The sequence below is a fragment of the Ornithorhynchus anatinus genome, chromosome 12 (genome assembly GCF_004115215.2).
Source record: "Ornithorhynchus anatinus isolate Pmale09 chromosome 12, mOrnAna1.pri.v4, whole genome shotgun sequence".
NCBI classification, from domain to species: Eukaryota; Metazoa; Chordata; class Mammalia; order Monotremata; family Ornithorhynchidae; genus Ornithorhynchus; species Ornithorhynchus anatinus.
The window spans coordinates 19,473,475-19,491,532 of NC_041739.1; the positions used below are offsets into that span (position 1 = coordinate 19,473,475).

Here is an 18,058-nt window from a genome sequence, read left to right on the forward strand (position 1 = left end):
TTATAGCACCGCATGCTTTGTGATACACATATACCTTAGATGTCATATGGGGAGCCATAAATTGTATGAGCCTTTGCACACCCACTGTACCAAGGCTTAATTTTGTTTGGTTGTTCTACATAAAATATTGTCGACCCGTGACTAATTAAGTCAGTCATCCTTTTAGTACCTGAGCCTCTCAGTAGAAAATGGCGTATTCCATCACCTTTCTCTCAAGAAAGGCAGGAAAGTTAATAAAATGTTGCTTACAAAGCAGGAGGAAATATTTCCTAGGAATAGAAAACTTTGTGTGATAAAAAATGACATAAATATTTGGAAGAAAGCTAAAAGATTTCTAGATTAATTGAAAAAAGTTTAATTTTTCTCTAAAAACAAGAGTGCAATAGCATTTAGGGGGTAAATGATGACTTTAAATGACCTAAGTTTATCATTTATTTTTGGGACTACTTTAGTTAATTTCTATTATTTTGATTTCATATGACTTTAACCCTAGAAAATCTGGGGAACCAGTAAAAGAGTTTTCAGTAACAATTTCAGAATTGTATTTGAAAATCATTGTTTTCTAGTTATGTTAGAATCAATAGCATTCCAAACAACAGAGAATACACAAATATGTTGCTTTTGTGCATTTGCATAACAGTTTGTAGTCTACTTCCTAGTCAGATTTATCCATTGTTTGTAATATTAATTTTTAAATTGACTAACAATGCCATTGAGTCAATGTCTTGATCCCCTTCTTCTTATTCCTTGCTTTCTCAGGTGAAATTATAAATTGGGTTGCATTAGATCATGAGCATCAAGTCCACCACCAGCTCTCAGTAGTAGTGATGGACCATGGAACCCCGTCACACAATGCCACTGTGATGGCTTATATTTCAGTTACTGATCTCAATGATAACAAACCGCAGTTTCCTCAGTTTCCCCCGGAAAATGAGATAAGCATCAAGGTTGGTCGAATAAATGTACTGTTTTGATGGGTTTGCTGTAAACCACTGATCTATATTAACAATATTTGTTGGGAGCACCATCTGGTGGCAAAAAGCGAAAATTTTTCAAACAGACCCCATTCACCCATTCAGAATCTCTCTTTCAATGGGCCGTATATTTCGGGCCTAGTTGTTGTTGAGAGAAAAATAAATGACAAGGAATTGGATTTCTTGCTATTTGGATGGTGCAAAATCGGCTGATTTTTGTATGTGCAGAATCAAGAGCTTAGAGAGCTTTTTATGGTACGCACAGATATTTTACAGAAGGAAGTCATTGTTGCTATTGGATTCAGAGTATTGAAATACCGTGACTATTTTTAGGACGTTTGGAGTGTATTTACACAGTTTAAACCATGCTTGAGAAGAAAGTTATTTTCCGTCTTGGCAATAAGGAGTCAGATTTATAGCATAATTGTCGTTAAAGCATTATAGTTTGCTGTAAGGGGAAATAAATGCACTTTTTCCTCAAAGTTCTGAGAAACCATGTCCATTGTGAAAGAGGTCAGGCTACTGTGGTTAGCAAATGAGAAAATGCTGTAATTCCACCAAGGAGATTCATGTGGTTCCCTCACTTTCCAAATGAAGAAGCCCCGATTTCCTCTTTTAGTACATCATTTAGATTTTTTTTTGATAGTTTATATCCTGGTAGACTTCTTTCCATAGACTATGGAATTTTAAAGTTCAGTTAAAGGCCATTATGATTTTTATAGTCCATATTCAGAAGTGCACTTGTAAAGTCACTGGTTTTCATGGCAGGTTTTAGAAGGCCAGCCAGCAGATGTTTTTGTTACTACAGTATTTGCAAAGGATCCTGATGCAGGAAATAATGGAGAAGTTTCATATTCAATATCTTCAGGTAAGAATTTATAATTTGTACATCAACTATGATCCTAAAAGTTCTTAAAAAATTTTTCCTTTCTGCCCCCCCCCCCTTACTACTTTCCATCTACTTGCAGCAGAATACTCAGATTATTAGGACTATCTGTGCCTGTATTTGTAATGTATCAAATTATGCTTACTTCTTCATTGTGTGCATCAAATCACAACAATCTGGTAGAGCAAAAAAATAATTTTGAGCACATCAATAATTATGTATATGTTTAAATTCATGTCACCATTTTCTTAAAGTTGATAAAAATGATACATTTGATTGTTTCAACACTTCAAAAGTACTATTTTGATTTTATGTCTCATCTATCTGTGCATTTAAGCAATTCAGTTTTGTGTGATGCAAGAGTGTTCTTTTATGATTCATACTTGATTTTCCAAGGTGTACATTTATGTAAAATGATTCCAGTGTTTTTTAAGCTACATCATTACAGAATTGACAGTGTTTCCATAGTTTTGTTCAAAAAGTTTTAACAGTAAAACTTGATTTGTCAAAATAGTGCTTAGAAGTTTCTGTAGGTCCAAAATCCACATCACTTCTTTTTATGCTCTGCCTTGTCATTATAGAAGATTTATAGAGTCAATATTTTTCATGCGTAATATTTAAAAGTATTATAACTGACATATAAAGTCTGTAGTTTGATTGAAAACAGGCCATGCAAGAGCATAACATTGATGTTTCCATTACTGCCTGAATTCTAAGTTTCCTCATCTGTTCTTGTTTTTGCTTAGCTATAGCTCCAATTCACATCCCAGTCAGTTTATACTTGTGATTATTTGTCACTGGAGAGACGAGTACAAAAATGAAGTGCCATAAAACTGAATTATTTCTCACCTGAAAAGGGAAGAACTAAATTGCAAGAACTTCATGGAAATGGTTGACTATTATGGAGAGGGGAAATAGGGGATTTTTAAACTAGCAGGCCTTGGAGAAAACTAATGGATTAACCTTACTCCTGCTCTTCCTCTTTCCATAACTTACATATTTTTTTTAAAGATGATTCACTACAGCTGTGTTGAAAAACAAAAAACCCTCCCACATTTGTCATTTGTTTGTACAGAATGTCCTCAATTTAAGACATTTTGAGTGAGGAAGAACACTTAACGTTTCCAAGCCCTGTTTCAGCTTTACATCACATTAGTTTTGACTTTAAAACCCTAGCGTCCTTTATGACGTTTTGTCCAGAGGCTTGGGCAATCAGTGGCCAGGTGCAAAAGAATCATGGCTAAATAAGAGAACAATTTTAGAAGCTGCAGTTATGGTTAGGCAACGACAGGGTTGCGGGGAAGCGGGAAGCTAAGGAGGAGCCTTACAGAATACAGAAGTGCTTACTTGATCACAAAGTAATCAGAAAGAGTCAACCCATCAATTTCACTTCTGAGAAAGTACAATCCAGCTATCCTATCATGAAACCCTTCTGACTAAGTAGGCTAAATCATTTTTATGTTGTACTCTTCCAAGCTCTTGTTTCAGTGCTTAGCACTCATATGCCCAGTAAATACCAGTGATTAATTGAAATACAGTAAAGTAGCTCTAATGATAAAAATAATGATTATGGTACATTCATTCATTCAATCGTATTTATGCAATCCCTGTCCTTAAGGAGAGTAGCAATGCCAAGGGCACTAATTCAATACCGACTAGTCAGTACTGTTTATTGAAAGCCTACCATGTGCAGGCCCTCAATAAATAAATAAGCACCTGGGAGGGTACGGTACAATCAACAGTCCTAATCTTTATGCTCTGATGCATAATAACTTCCATGCAGGTAAAAATGCATTTTTTTCTGTAAGCTTGTCCTTTTTTGATTCTGGAGATACAATACAGTGCCAAATTGCCCAAACTACATTTGATTAGATTCTGGGCATCCCTGGGCACCCCGTCTGTGATTGTCCTCCACCTAGTTGAGAGGTTGATTTATGACAAGCTTATGAAGCGTTGTCGCCTGTTTGGTTGAAAAATCTGCCAATCTTCTGAGGCAGTGAAATCGTAGTGGGATGCAGAGATTGAGAGAGAGAGAGGATGCTTCAGAAGAATCAAAATCAGCATACTTTCTCACTTTATGCACTTGAATCTGTGACTTTTGGACATTGGACAGTCACCGCACCCTCCACCCCGCAGCACTTATGTACATATCTTGAGATATTATAAATTATTTATTCATATCAATATCTGTCTCCTCCTCTAGACTGTAAGCTCATTATGGGCAGGGAACCTGTCTGCTTATTTGGCTGTATTCTCCCAAGCGCTAAATACAGTGCTCTGCTTATAGTAAGTGCTCAATAAATACCATTAATTGATTGATTGATCCCTGTAGCCCCACCACACTCATCTCTAGTGAGCATCACAGTCCACCTGTCTGGACCACCATGTCCCCTCTGGACAGGGAGGAGGAGCAGGACCGAAGCCTCACCTCCTCATGTTCCTTGGGGCCTGGAGCTGCTAAGGTGGGGCAGAGAGGACTCTGCTGGAGGATTAGAATTTGGAGCTCTCCCAACCGGGGTGGTGAGCTGCCTCCTTGCCGGAACAAGCAATAATAATAATTATGGTATTTGTCAAGCGCTTACTATGTGCCAGGCTCTGTACTAAGCGCTGGGATGGATACAAGCAAATAGGGTTGGGCAAAATCCCTGTCCCACATGGGGCTCACAGTCTTCATCCCCATTTTCCAGATGAGGGAACTGAGACCCAGAGAAAGTGAAGTGAAGTGACTTGCCCAAGCTCACACAGCAGACAAGTGGCAGACCCTGGATTATAAGCCACAACCTTCTGACTCCCAGGCCCGGGCTCTATCCACTAAGCCATGCTGCTTCACCCCCCTCCGGGATACTGCAGTTACCCCCAAGAAGGAGGGGGAGCGGGCCTCACAACCCCGCCTCTTGGCCCCTCGACAGGGTGGATGGGGGTTATGACTGCCGATGCTGCCCTGGACCGAGAGGAGGTGGAGGGAAAAGAGAGGAGGTGGAGAGAAGACTAAGGGTGTTCTCCTTCCTGGCTCCTAGCTTTGGAAACTGGAGCAAGGGTGGTCATGTCCACCCAGGACATTCCCCTCCATAAGCCCTGGACCCCACTGCCACCCCTCCAGGGGACAGAGAGGTGTCTCCAGGAGGGATAGAAGCTGGGCTCACTGGAATGTGTCACTACCCTCTTCCCCCAGCTCTACCTATGGTCCCTAGGTTGGAAACTGGAGAAGTTTAAATCAGACAATGAATGAGACGACAAGAAGCCGTGCAGCTCATCAGATTATCTTGGAGGACTTTGCCACATAGAGTCATAGTTCAGAAGGACAATAATCCTTCATGGAATCTTGGTTCTCTTGTCTGTTACAGACAGCCTTTGGACTTAAAAGAAAATGGTTTCCTAAACATTGCGTGTTAAATGAAAACATTATAATTTGGAAACAATTTTTCTTAAGAAATGATGTTATAAATGGAGAATTTGTTCCTGAACCAAAGCAGGAGACCCATGTTTCCCATTAATGTCAGTTCAGTCAAGTACGTATGGGTGTGTAATAGCTACATTAATATATTTCTGTTGAGTCAGAGAGGTTCCATAGTCAAATAGGCCAAGTTTACTTCCTCAGATTGTTAAGTGGACGTGTCCATCCGTATGATTCCACCAGTTAAGAAAATAAGCCCTGCCTTCCAGCCTCTCCCACTCAATGACTCTCACCTTCTTTTGAAACTTTTCCTCATTCTTCTCCCATCATTACAGTTTTTCAGTTGTTTTTCTCATTTTCCCATGGCTCTCTTGCACACTCTACTCGCTGACCACATCTCTAGAGCTAGACCTAAAAGGAGGGTGCTTTGTAAAGTCAGAACTGATATATTGAAAAGCTGAAACAGGATGTGAATTTAGAAAGATTACAAGTAACATTTGTAGTCATCAAAGATCATTCCTAACCCTATTCTTCCTCCCTTCCCATTTGCCCAGGGTCTGAGACCCCAAAATCAACAGCCCAGGAGTAGGTATTTTTCTTTTTTTGCTTTATGAACCCCACCCCTGACCTCCCATCGCCCTCTCCAGGGATAAATTATATATGTGTGCGTGTGTGTGTGTGTGCATATATATATATATTTGCAGAGAAATAGTCATATGTGCAGAGAAATAGTCTTCCTTGTTACTATTGCTTTGCTCATGAGACAAAATCTGGAAATAAATGGAAGTTAAAATTTCTCACTTGATCACTATAATTTGCCTAATTATAAAATAACTTAATGGGTTCCAATTTCATTGAGGCATTTCAAAGAAAGCACACAACCTGTTTTCTGTAATGCTCCCCGAACCTATTTGAAAAGCTATTTTTGTATTCATTTCAACATAGTATTTAAGTCATATTAATCTTGAAAAGTCAAGCAGATGTTGGGTGACCCGATTCAATGATTTCAGCCTGTAAATTGACATTAGTTTCTTTGATTTTGACGTGGAGGTTCAGAGGAGAGTTTAAACCACTTTAAGATGGATGTCAATAGTGGTGAAATCAGAACGACCACAGTTCTTTCGTATAATCACCAGCCTAATTACAGAATGACTATAACTGCAAGAGATCAAGGAATTCCTCCTCTTCAAGGATATGTAGTCATAAACATTCAGGTAGGTATCTTAAGTCATCCAGATTTGAGGGTTATTCCCAAGATATTGATGTAAATTTATTTTTAAACAAAGTGGTAGTATGAAAGGCTAGCGATGATACATGTATTGCAAGAAGTGTGGACATAAACACAAAGACGTGGCCTGGTAACTTTATTTGACCCCGAATAAATTAGAAATGTTTGTGAATATGTGTAGTTTGAAATATACGGATAAAAATGTATGGCAAAATCCATGATAGTTGGGGGAGAGAAAGAGAGGGACGTATGAAGGCCCTGAAGCCAGATGAGATGATGGGGAGAAATGACCCCTGTTGCTTCTTGGTAAAATGAAGATATGCTTCTCTTCCATATTTTTTTGGGTAGAGGGAGACTCCATAGCGGTCAGTCGTATTTAGTGCACCTCACCTTCTCTTCCCCTCCTGCCCCCAACTTATAGTGCCAGATAAGAACCGGCTAGAAGCCAAATTCTAACACAATGGCATCTCAGATTCCTACTCAGTTTCCAGCTCCTTCAGTGGTGCCAGCTTCCTTTGGTTCCAGAAAACAGTCATTTTTTTAAAAAAAGAATAGTGAAACAATCACAAGACAGCAATATTAGTTAATGCTAACACAATTTTACCAAGATTCACTATCTGTTGCCGACTTGTTTATCCCAAGCGCTTAGTACAGTGCTCTGCACATAGTAAGCGCTCAATAAATACTATTGAATGAATACAGACTGTTAGAACTAATTGGAAAGTGGAAAATTGTTTTGTTTTTAAACTCCTGATAATTTTGTATTTTCAGACTATAAACTGCAGGATACAGAGAGTTGTTTTCTTTGTGATGTATCCATAAACCCAAACTGAATGGAATGTTATCCTCATAATCAGTGTCTAAATTATTTTACAAGCATTGCCCCTACAACCTGATATTTAGTTCCTGTAACCCCCAACATAATTTAAAAATAATCTGTGTTATCATTGTTTCAATAAGAAATAAGGGATTGGGATAAAGAGTTTGAGAACATTTCAGGCATCTGTCAAACCAGGTGAAATGCAAGAAGATTGTAGAAAAATAATGTCATTTCAAACAATCTGCATTATCTAATGCTTTTTCTGACACTTTATCCTTAACAGTTGTTCATTAGCATTGCTCAGGTAACTCATTTATCATCTTTGAAACTGCTTACAATCCACTGTTTCCAGTAGACTGTAAGCTCCTTGCAGGGATCACATCTCCTAGCTCTGTTGTATTGCACTTTCCCAAGTGCTTAGAATAGTGTACAGCCCACAGTTAATGATGAAGGTGATGGTATTATTTAACCACTTACTATATGTCAAGCACTGTTCTAAACCTTGGGGTAAATACAAGGACACAGTCCCTGTCCCAGAGGGGCCTCACAGTCTGAATCCCCACTTTACAGGAAAGCAGCATGGTGTAGTGGATAGAGCACAGGCTTGGGAGTCAGAAGATCATGGGTTCTAATTCTGGCTTCGCCACTTGTCTGCTTTGTGACCTTGGGTAAGTCACTTAACTTCTATGTGCCTCAGTTACCTGATCTGTAAAATGAGGATTGAGACTTTGAGGCCCACATGGGACAGGGTCTGTGTCCAACCCGATTTGCCTGTTTCCACCCTACCGCTTAGGATAGTGTGTGACACATAGTAAACATTTAACACATATTATAATTATTATAAGATAACTGAATCACAGATCATTTAAGTGACTTGCACAAGGTCACAAACAGATAAGTGACAGAGCCAGGATTAGAACCCAAGTCCTTCTGATTCCCAGGACTGTGCTGTATCAATTATACCATGCTGTTTCCTTAGCGCTCAGTAAATACCACTGACTGATTGAATGAGTGAACTTTAAATAGTTGAAAATGTATTCCTTCTACAATGTTAATAAACTACTTGAGTCAGTGTTGGATTTTGACTCTGGGAAACTTAATTGAAGCAAACTTTAAAAAGCATTCCTACCCTAGAGCCACAACAGATTATAGCCACTTGACTGGTGCTATATTATGGCAACTGTGTTCCTTTATCTTCTTAAATGTTCTTTCCAAAATCATGCTCTAAAACATTGCATTCTGATAAAGATGCCTGTCCCTTATCTGAAAAAAGCAGTAACAACAAAATATCCAGTTGTCTATTCTTGTTCCAGGTTATACCACTATCCAAGGAGAGATTGCTTAGTTCTCAGCATATCAGAAACTTGGTCATACCAGAAAACTTTAAACCTGGCCAAGTAATGAACTTGATAAAGCCCTCTGGAAATCTTCAAAAGCATGAAAGCAAGATACATTTTAGTATTGCGGAAGAAGACAGAGATGGTTATTTTGAAATTGAGAGCTCATCAGGAGACTTGTTCCTTTTGAAGCAACTTGACTATGAAGTGATATCTCATTACCTTCTTCGGGTGATTATGAAAGACCATAACCAAAATCCTCCACTGAATAGCATGCTGTTCCTTAGTATTGATGTGGAAGACCAGAATGATCACTCCCCTTCTTTCCAAGATGATTTCATAGTGATCAGTGTAGAAGAGAATGTCCCCATAGGCACACTGGTATACACATTTAATGCCAAAGATGGTGATGGCAGTTTTCTAAATGGTAAAGTCCAGTACTCCATTGAAGCAAAGAGTCTGAGTGAGAATCCATTCCTCATCCACCCATCATTGGGCACTCTGGTCACCGCAACTCCATTAAACAGAGAAGTCCTGCAGTCGGTCGTCCTCGTAGTGACAGCATCGGATCAGGCAGTGAATGTAACTGAACGGAGAGTGAGAACCCTGGCTGCAAGGATTTTGATCTTGGATGTCAATGACAACAGCCCCCATTTTGTGTCTGTCCCCGTTGTTAACGTCCCTGAAGACACAGAAGCCGGTTCTCTCGTGCATCGAATAGTTGCCGAGGATCCAGATGAAGGAAGGAATGGAAAAGTCACATATCATCTCCTTGCAGGAAATGAGAAGGAAACCTTTATGCTTGACAGAACATCAGGTACTCTGCAGTATATGTAACTTTAATATAAACCTCATGTTCCATCATACATCCATTCAGATCTGTTTCTTTGCTAATTTCCTCCTTATAAGGTAGACATGTCACTTTTTATAATCCAGTAGTTATAATTTTATAATTATAAAAATCTTATACTAATACTGGATGGGTCTACAAGGGCACAGACTGGCCTAGGTAGTAGGTCAGAATTTGATTTGCCAGCATCAAATCTTAGTAGCGTCCTATCTGTCATTTTATGCCATCAACTGGAAGGAAAAAATTCCATCCCTCCATCCTCCCAAATCATTCCCCACCTCCTGTTTTGTGACTGTCAATGTTTATAAGTATTAATATGTTCCCGTGAGAACTGATTTTAGCACTTAATAATTCAGCTAGCAATCATTACCCACTCCTTTTCCTCCTATCTCTATTTTGTTGTTGTTCATTCAATAGTATTTATTGAGCGCTTCCTATGTGCAGAGCACTGTACTAAGCGCTTGGGATGAACAAGTTGGCAACAGATAGAGACAGTCCCTGCCGTTTGACAGGCTTACAGCCTAATCTAATCTAGTTGTTGTTGTTGGTCTCTCTGCATTGGATTGCAAGATCTTAGCCAGGGATTTTGACTTTTCCCTTTATTCACCCAAGTGTTCTCTAGGTGAGGATACTGCATGTATGACCCCGCTCTAAGTTAATCCATTGATTAAAATGAAAGTAGAAGTCCAGGAAACTGTTGGTGCTTTCTAAATATATGTTGCTGAAAATTTGCTTATCTGGCTGTAAATTAAGGGCATATGTAGACAAGCTCTTTGAGGGATAATATTGTCTCATTGTAATGATAACTGGTATTTGTTAAGCGTTGTGCCGGGTCGTGCCGGAACTGTAATAAGTGCTATGGTGGATACAAGTAAGTCAGGTTGGACACAGTCCCGGTCCAAAATGGGGCTTATATTCATGATCCCCATTTTACAGATGAGATAACTGAGCCACAGAAAAGTTAAGTGACTTGCCCAAGGTCACACAGCAGACAAGTGATGGAGCAAGGATTAGAACTCAGGTCCTTCTGACTCCCAGGCTCATGCTCTGTCCACTAGGCCATGCTGCTTCACAAGCATCACATAGGTAGTGATGCAGATGCCCTTCCTGTTTCTAGTCCCTCTCTTTCTTGATCAATACTTTATGCTGCTCCATGAAACACTTTTTTATAAGTATCTTTGCCCTTGTTTCTTCACTCCTCTTTAAATAGAAACTCCTGACCAATTGGCTTTAAGGCACTCCATGAACTCTCTCCCTATTATCCACTTTCTTCTCCCAATATACCCCAGCTCAGCTCACGTGCTTTGTTCTCATGCTGACCTACCCACTATGCCAAATTCTTAGCCCTCCCACTTCTGACCTATACCTCTCACCTTTCCTCCTGTCTGAAGCTACTTCCCTCTTTAAGTCTTCCAGATGACAGCTCTCCCCTTCTTCAAAGCCCTTCTGAAATCCCATCTTTTCCAGGATTTTTGCATTTCATTTTTCTTCTTTCCAGATCATATAGTCTAGCACAGTCCTTTTGCACCACCTCCATACTTACATGCATAACTAATTGCACCACTTATGTTCATATTGATTTACACACTCTACTACATCCGCACTTATTCATCCACATATCCATCTTTCCATTTCATTTCTCCTACCCAACTGTTGTGTATTTTGTGTCTGTCTCCCTCACTAGACTGCCCTTCTTGAGGGCAGGTATAATGCAGTACTCTCATGAGCTCTTAGCACAGTGCTCTGCACACAGTAGGGGCTCAATAAATAATACTGATTGGTTAATAAATAATGGTGATGCTTAACTGACAGTTCAGAACTTGGGCTTCTCACAGCACTTGGGAGCTGCAGTTACACTTGCTTCATTTCCCAGGATGATTAAAATTATTCTTGATATACTTCGATTTAAATAGAAAAGTGTTCTGAGAAAGTATAAGTGACACAAATGTTAAGTAACTGCAGTGCTGTTTCAATTGCTTACATACTTCTTGGGAATATAAAATGATAATTGCCAAATTCATTCATGTATGAAAGGTTTTATCTGTCTCATAAGGCTCATATTTCTTCTAACCAGACTTACTGGGAGGAGCATTTCAATGGCTTGTGGCTATAAAAAGGGAACAAGTGTTTAAGATGAGTAATTACTGAAAAGCTCTTTTATAAAACCTTGAAAAAGTCCTCCCAGATGATTTGAAATGACGTTTAATGCAAGGTACCATGCTTTGCAGAATAAAACAACAACTCTAAAAAATGTCATCCTGGATTCAATGACCAGTTGTATATGTTTCCAAATTTTTATCACATTTTCAGCATGTGGGTAGGTTTTGTGTAACAATATGCTAGAAGCCTAGGAACAGTTTATTCATGGAGTTTATTGTCTTAACCATAAAGTCTTTACTCTTTACTGTCAGTAAAAGAGGCAGTTAATGGATAAGAAGTACAAAGGGAATAGAACTCAGTAATGAATCCCAAGCATCAGTAACTGAAGATCTTAGCCAGAGTTACATTTTGTGTAACTAGGTTTATTGCACTCTATGTAAATTTTAACCATTAATAATTCCAAGTGCTATTTATGTTGCTGATTTAATATGTTAACGCCTGGGAGATCTTTAGAGATAGAACAGATGTCTTGTATGGTGCAGGTCAAGGGTAGACAGGATGTGGCTCAGACATGGGTGGAGGATTCACTCCAGTCTGAGGTGTAGATTTTATTCAGTTGGTTTGATCTCCATTTCTGGGAAGAGCATGGGGCTGCCAGCATGTAGCGAGGTAGCAGGGGTGGTGATGTTTCCTCCTTTTAAACCTTCTTTCCTTCCCCTGCCATCTTCCTCAGTCTTTTCATGAAAGTAAAGAGAAGTATCTGGCCTGCAGGGGCCTTGAAAGCTACTTAAGTGATCTCGTAGCCCAAGTAAGTAATAATAATGCTATTCGTTAAGCGCTTACTATGTGCCAGGCACAGTACTAAGCACAGCCCTTCCCCTAGTTTATATGTAGTCGTGCCTGTGGGCAGGGGAATCAAACAGTTGACCTTTGTAAGGGCCTTCCAGTTGTAAAATTTTCAACTGGATGGGAGTTTAAGCTGAATTTCCAGTCTGAAATTATATGATCATCAGCAGTCACCACTATTCAACTGTATTTTAAGAAGACAAGGAAAAATGGCATCCCCTTCTTCCTCCTCCTCCACAGTCAGAAAGGGAAAATTGATTAAATTAAATGCTTATATCACATCTTATCTTTACACAAAGATCAAATGTAAACAAGTGCACAGGTTAGTCCTCTTGGGATGGCGGGATAGAAAGTGCAACTCATATACTCAGTCAATCAATCAAATTTATTGAGCGCTTAACCAAATTGAACTTGAGGGATGCCCACAGTTAGGGAGTGGGAGGCAGAGGAGGAGCCTGTAAAAGAGACTGAGAATGTGGGGACAGAGAGATCGGAGAACCTGGAGAGGAAAATGAAAGTGAAACCGAGGTTGGATAATATTTCCTGGAGAAGGAAAGTGGTCAACAGTGTTGAAAGCTGCGGAGAGGCCGAGGAGGATTAAGATGGAGTAGTGGCCATTGGATGGGGCATGAAGGAAATCATTTGCAACCTTTGAGAAGGCAGTTTCTGTGGAGTGAGGGGATGGAAGCCAGATTGTAGTGAGTCAAGGAGAGAATTGGAAGAGAGGAACTTGAGACAATGGGTGTAGACAACTCGCTCAAGGAGTTTGGAGAGGAATGCTAGGAGGGAAATGGGGCAGTAGCTTAAGAGAGCCATGGTGTCAAGGGAGAGGTTTTTTAGAAGAAGGGAGATGTGCACATTTGAAAGCAGTGGAGAATAAGCCCTTGGAGAGCAAACAGTTGAAGATGGCTGTCAGGGAGGGAAGAAAGGAGGGGACAAGTGTTTTGATAAGGGGCAAAAGGATAGGGTCAGATGCGCAGGTAAAGGGAGTGGATTTTGCGAGAAAGCAGGAGATCTCTTCTTGAGATGCTGCTGGAAAGGATAGAAGAGTTGAAGAAGGGGCAGGAGGAAAGGGGGGCTGGAGGGGGCAGAGGAGATTTTAGAAAGATCAATATCAGGAAAGACATTCTAACAAATAATCAATGTGCATTGACCTATAAGAAAAAAGCCAATCGATATGACTTTGTGAGAAGTAAATCATGTGGGAGCAATTGAATCAGTCTATGATAAAATGACAGACTATTTAAACAAGGGAAAAGCAGTTGAGAGACTCGAAGAAGGCCAACCTAAGAAAGCCAATCAATCAATGGTATTTTTTGAGCACTGTGTACAGAGCACTGAGCTAAGCCCTTGGATGAATACAATACAAAAGAGTTAGTAAAAAACAATTGAAAACAATTTTTATTGAGTTTACTCTGCATATGCACTATTACAGGCTTTAGAGAACATTACAGAATAATTATATGATCTACAGCCCAATGGGGGAAATAAATGAATAAATAAATACAAATAAATGAATGTAACAAAAACACCTGCATAGACAAATGGGGAAAATATGGTTTTGACAGTTTAGATAGGTGCAGAGCTAGGTTGTAGGGGTCTACCTGGATGGTAATTGCCAATGGGTAGGGATGAAATTGAAAGGATAAGTCCTATGGCCACTCTATTTTATAATCTATATTAATGAGCAAGAGGAAGGAATTATGGCTTATTAGGAGAAGCACCATGGCTAGGAGATAGAGCACCGGCCTGGGAGTCAGAAGGATCTGGGTTCTAATCCAGCCTCCGCCATTTCACTACTGAGTGATCTTGGGTAAGTCACTTCTCTGTGCCTCAGTTTCCTCATCCGTAAAATGGGGATTAAGATTGTGAGCCTAATGTGGGGACATAGGACCATGTCCAATCCGATTAGCTTTTATCTACCCCAGCACAGTTCCTGGCATGTTCTAAGCATTTAATAACAATGGGTGACATGTCTAACATCTTTGTGAGACAGGGTTTAAATGCAAAGTGATTGACACAAATGGGAAAAAAATAGGGAAAGTAGGGATAAGTGCAGTGCAGTTCAACTAGAGAAGAAAATAACTGCTACAAATTCAGGATGGAATAAGACTGGTGAGACAGTGCAGCAGAAGAAATCCCTGGAGTCAATAAATCCATCAATCAATCAGTGGTATTTATTGAACACTTACTATGTTCTGAGCATTGTACTAGGTCCTTGGGAGAGAACAGTATGCAGAGTTGGTAGACATGTTCCCTGAGGTGTTTGAGTTGTAAGGAGAGCCCTAGTTGAACAAAGTTGAGTAAGTGTCAGTAATATAATGCTGGGATTTTTCAACGCCTATATAGTGCTAATATCACAATCAACAGCATTTATTGTCTATCAGCCTTCTGGAGAACAATGAGCAAAGCATATCAGAACATAATATCTAACATTTTAATCCTTCTATTATACTCTTCACTAGTCCTTTATTAGAGTACTATGTACACTTTTGAGAGAGAAAAAATAACAAATATGATTGAAGGATTGGAAAATGGGTAGAGGTTAAAGAATTGCAGTTGTTGGATCTGAAGATTGAATGAATAAAGAAGAGAAGGCTTGCAAGTATCTAAATTGGCTTCAAATATATGATGGGTTTTTATTCTAAGTTGTTCTCTTTGCTAAGGCCTGAACAACAGAAAATATGTTAAAATTAAAACAGAATTTCATGGATTTCTACAAGGAGAGTTTGTGAAGTCCCCATCCTGGGATATGTTTAAGAAATCTACTTACCCAGATGGCATTTTTATGTGCATGAATGCAGGGGGCTGTACCAGATGAACACTTAAGAGACTCATCTCAAGCTCTCCAATTCTTTGATTTTTTTCCATTTCTCGTTTTGAAAAACCTGTTTGTCTAGTTTTTAAAATTACAGTAATTTAAAGGGTGTATTTTTAAATAGATGTAAGATTTGTATTTTTATCAAACCCGGCAAGTTTGATAAACTGTTAAATAATGCATCATAATTTTGAGTACATTTGAACAAACATTCAAAATTTGTCTTCTCTCTTTCCCCAAAACAGGACTGCTAACTACTACTTGCCCTCTGGACTATGAGGCCCAAAAATACTACATCCTGACTGTCTTGGCACTGGATGACGGCATGCCTGCTCTCTCTGTCACTCAGACTTTGACAGTTACTGTTCTTGATATTAATGATGAGGTTCCAGTTTTTAAAAAACTCTCGTATGAAGTTACAGTGCCTGAAAATCAAGGGCCCGGACAGCTTGTCACAAAGGTGGAAGCCATGGATAGAGATTCAGGTAATTTTGCTCCTTTCAGTCTTGGTTATTCTCTGAAATTAAGGATATGCTATATGACATATAAAATGAAAATTCTCATGTAAATGCTTCATATTTATTTAATCTCCTAAACACGAATGTGTACACACACACACACACACACACACATCAACATTAGTAGCATTTTCTTTGAAAGCAAATATGTTTTTATATTTTCAAAAGTCAAAGTAATCCCATCTTTATAATGTTAATAGAATCATTTGGCAAAACGTACAATCAATAAATCAGTGGTATTTATTGAGCTCTCACTATGTGCAGAGCACTTTACTAAGAGCTTGGAAGAGTATGATATAACAGAGTTTGTCGACGTGTTCCCTGCTCAAAATGAACTTAGAGTCTAGAGAGAGAGACATATATTAATATAAATAAATTGCAGATATGTACATAAGTGCTATGGAGCTGAGGGAAGGGGTGAATAAAGGGGTGAGGAGACTGATTCAGTAGTCAAGGCCGGATTTAAGTGCTTGGATCAGCATAGGAGCAGTTTGGATGGAGAGGAAAGGATATATTTCGGCAATGCTGTGAAGGTAGAAGCAACAGGATTTGGTGACGGATTGAATATGTGGGTTGAATGAGAGTGATGAGTCGAAGATAATGCCATGGTTGCAGGCTTGTAAAACAGGGAGGATAGCGGAATTGTTTACAGTGATCAGAAGGCAGGAGGAGGTCAGAGTTTGGATGGGAAGATGAGGAGTTCTGTTTTGGTCACGTTAAGTTTGAGGTGTTGGCAAGACACAGGAGTAGAGCTGTACATCCACTGGACCTAGCCTGCAAAATAGTTTAATGGTGTGCTGCTGTTTGAGCTCTTAATCTCTGACTATAACTGGATAGCATGATAAAATTCTATGGAATTTCCTTAACTGACTTTTAAGGCAGCAATTTAGTTTTTGCTAGTATGGTACTCTTTGGTGCAAGTCAACACAGAAGGCTTGGAAAGCAATAGGTTGAAATGCTGTGGACCATGTATTCTTTCTGTGGGCATCCAGAGTATCCTGAAGGCTTGCCTGATTGACACCTGCTGCCTACGTGTTTGGTAGGTTTGCCTTTCTCCTTTCACCTTTCTGTCAGCTTTCTTGGACTTTTTTAAGGACTGTGCTATAGCCCCAAGGGTGGAAATAGGGTAGTGGCTAGTGGGTGATAACTAGGGTAGTTATCAGGTACACAGCTGATAAGAGATACAGCCATGCTACCATTAGTTTGATGGTTAACATTTGGTTTACCTGACGTAGTTCGATATCCAAGGCCTATTTTTCTAAAGTAACTGTCTTAAAAATATACTGAGCCACATGGTCATCACCAACACCATTGAAATAAGCAGGATTTCAGCAAGGTGAGGGAGCATAGTCTTTCCTTAAATGCCCTAACAGTGGAAACATACATATAATGACTGTCAGTGGTAAGAATTACAATTTCAGAGATGTTCAATTTTCATTATTCCTGGGTTCAACTTTTGGAATATTATTTTAGTAGTATAGATCCAAATAATGTTGAAAGCTGAAGGTAATTTTTTTCTTTTGTGGTAGCTATATAATGCATTTTTACAATTTACTAAGATGAGCAGTAAATGCAAATCAGTCCTTCTTTACCCTTATACTTACCAAGAATTATACAGTATAAGTTATTGCAAACCAGCATAATATTATATTCCTTTTAACAAGTGTAAGAGGGGTACACAATTGAAATATTTCTTCATTTAAATGACGTATGATTTAATGTAAATAACTAAATATATGTTCCACAGGTTGAACCAGGAATAGAAAAATTTAGCTTTATGGAATTGTAATTCTAGCAATTGATAGCAGTTGAATTTCTGGATGCTTACCTATGTATTTCTCTATTACCATATGAGACGTCTACATAAATGAATAATTCATTTTTTCCTTTTACCTCATTTTAAAATCTTCTAAAGTAGAATTTGTGCATTTTTTAGTATATTTGCAAGGGAAGTGCTAAACAAATTTAAAAGGCCAAGTCTTGTAGGAAATGATATGAGTGATGTGCAAAGAAAGATGTAGGATGGGCTGGTTAATGAGACCAAACAAATCAAATGAGTACAACTGTGCAAGTAATCAAATTAATTTTAGAAAGTATTTATTTCCTAAAAACGGGTATGTTCAAGGTGTTGCCCTGTTGCATTTGCCTACTCAGTCCAGAGTGGGGCAGTATGATCAAAGAGTTTTTCTTATCCCTCTCTTCTAAGACATTTTTCAGTTAGGAAAACTAGAATTCGCCATGGCCCGATACTTAAATGAGAGATAATGCAAATACTTATAAAACTGTA

General features: G+C 39.0%; 1 protein-coding gene across 1 annotated transcript in view; it reads left to right on the forward strand.

Annotated features, from left to right (window-relative positions):
* The window catches only part of DCHS2 (dachsous cadherin-related 2), a 146,932-nt gene that overhangs the window by 91,675 nt on the left and 37,199 nt on the right, over positions 1-18,058 (forward strand). Inside the window, exons 7-11 of the mRNA XM_029076962.2 lie at positions 760-947; positions 1,743-1,842; positions 6,305-6,468; positions 8,616-9,456; positions 15,499-15,738. Coding sequence (XP_028932795.1) covers positions 760-947; positions 1,743-1,842; positions 6,305-6,468; positions 8,616-9,456; positions 15,499-15,738 — 1,533 coding nt within the window. The remainder of the gene's footprint in view (positions 1-759; positions 948-1,742; positions 1,843-6,304; positions 6,469-8,615; positions 9,457-15,498; positions 15,739-18,058) is intronic.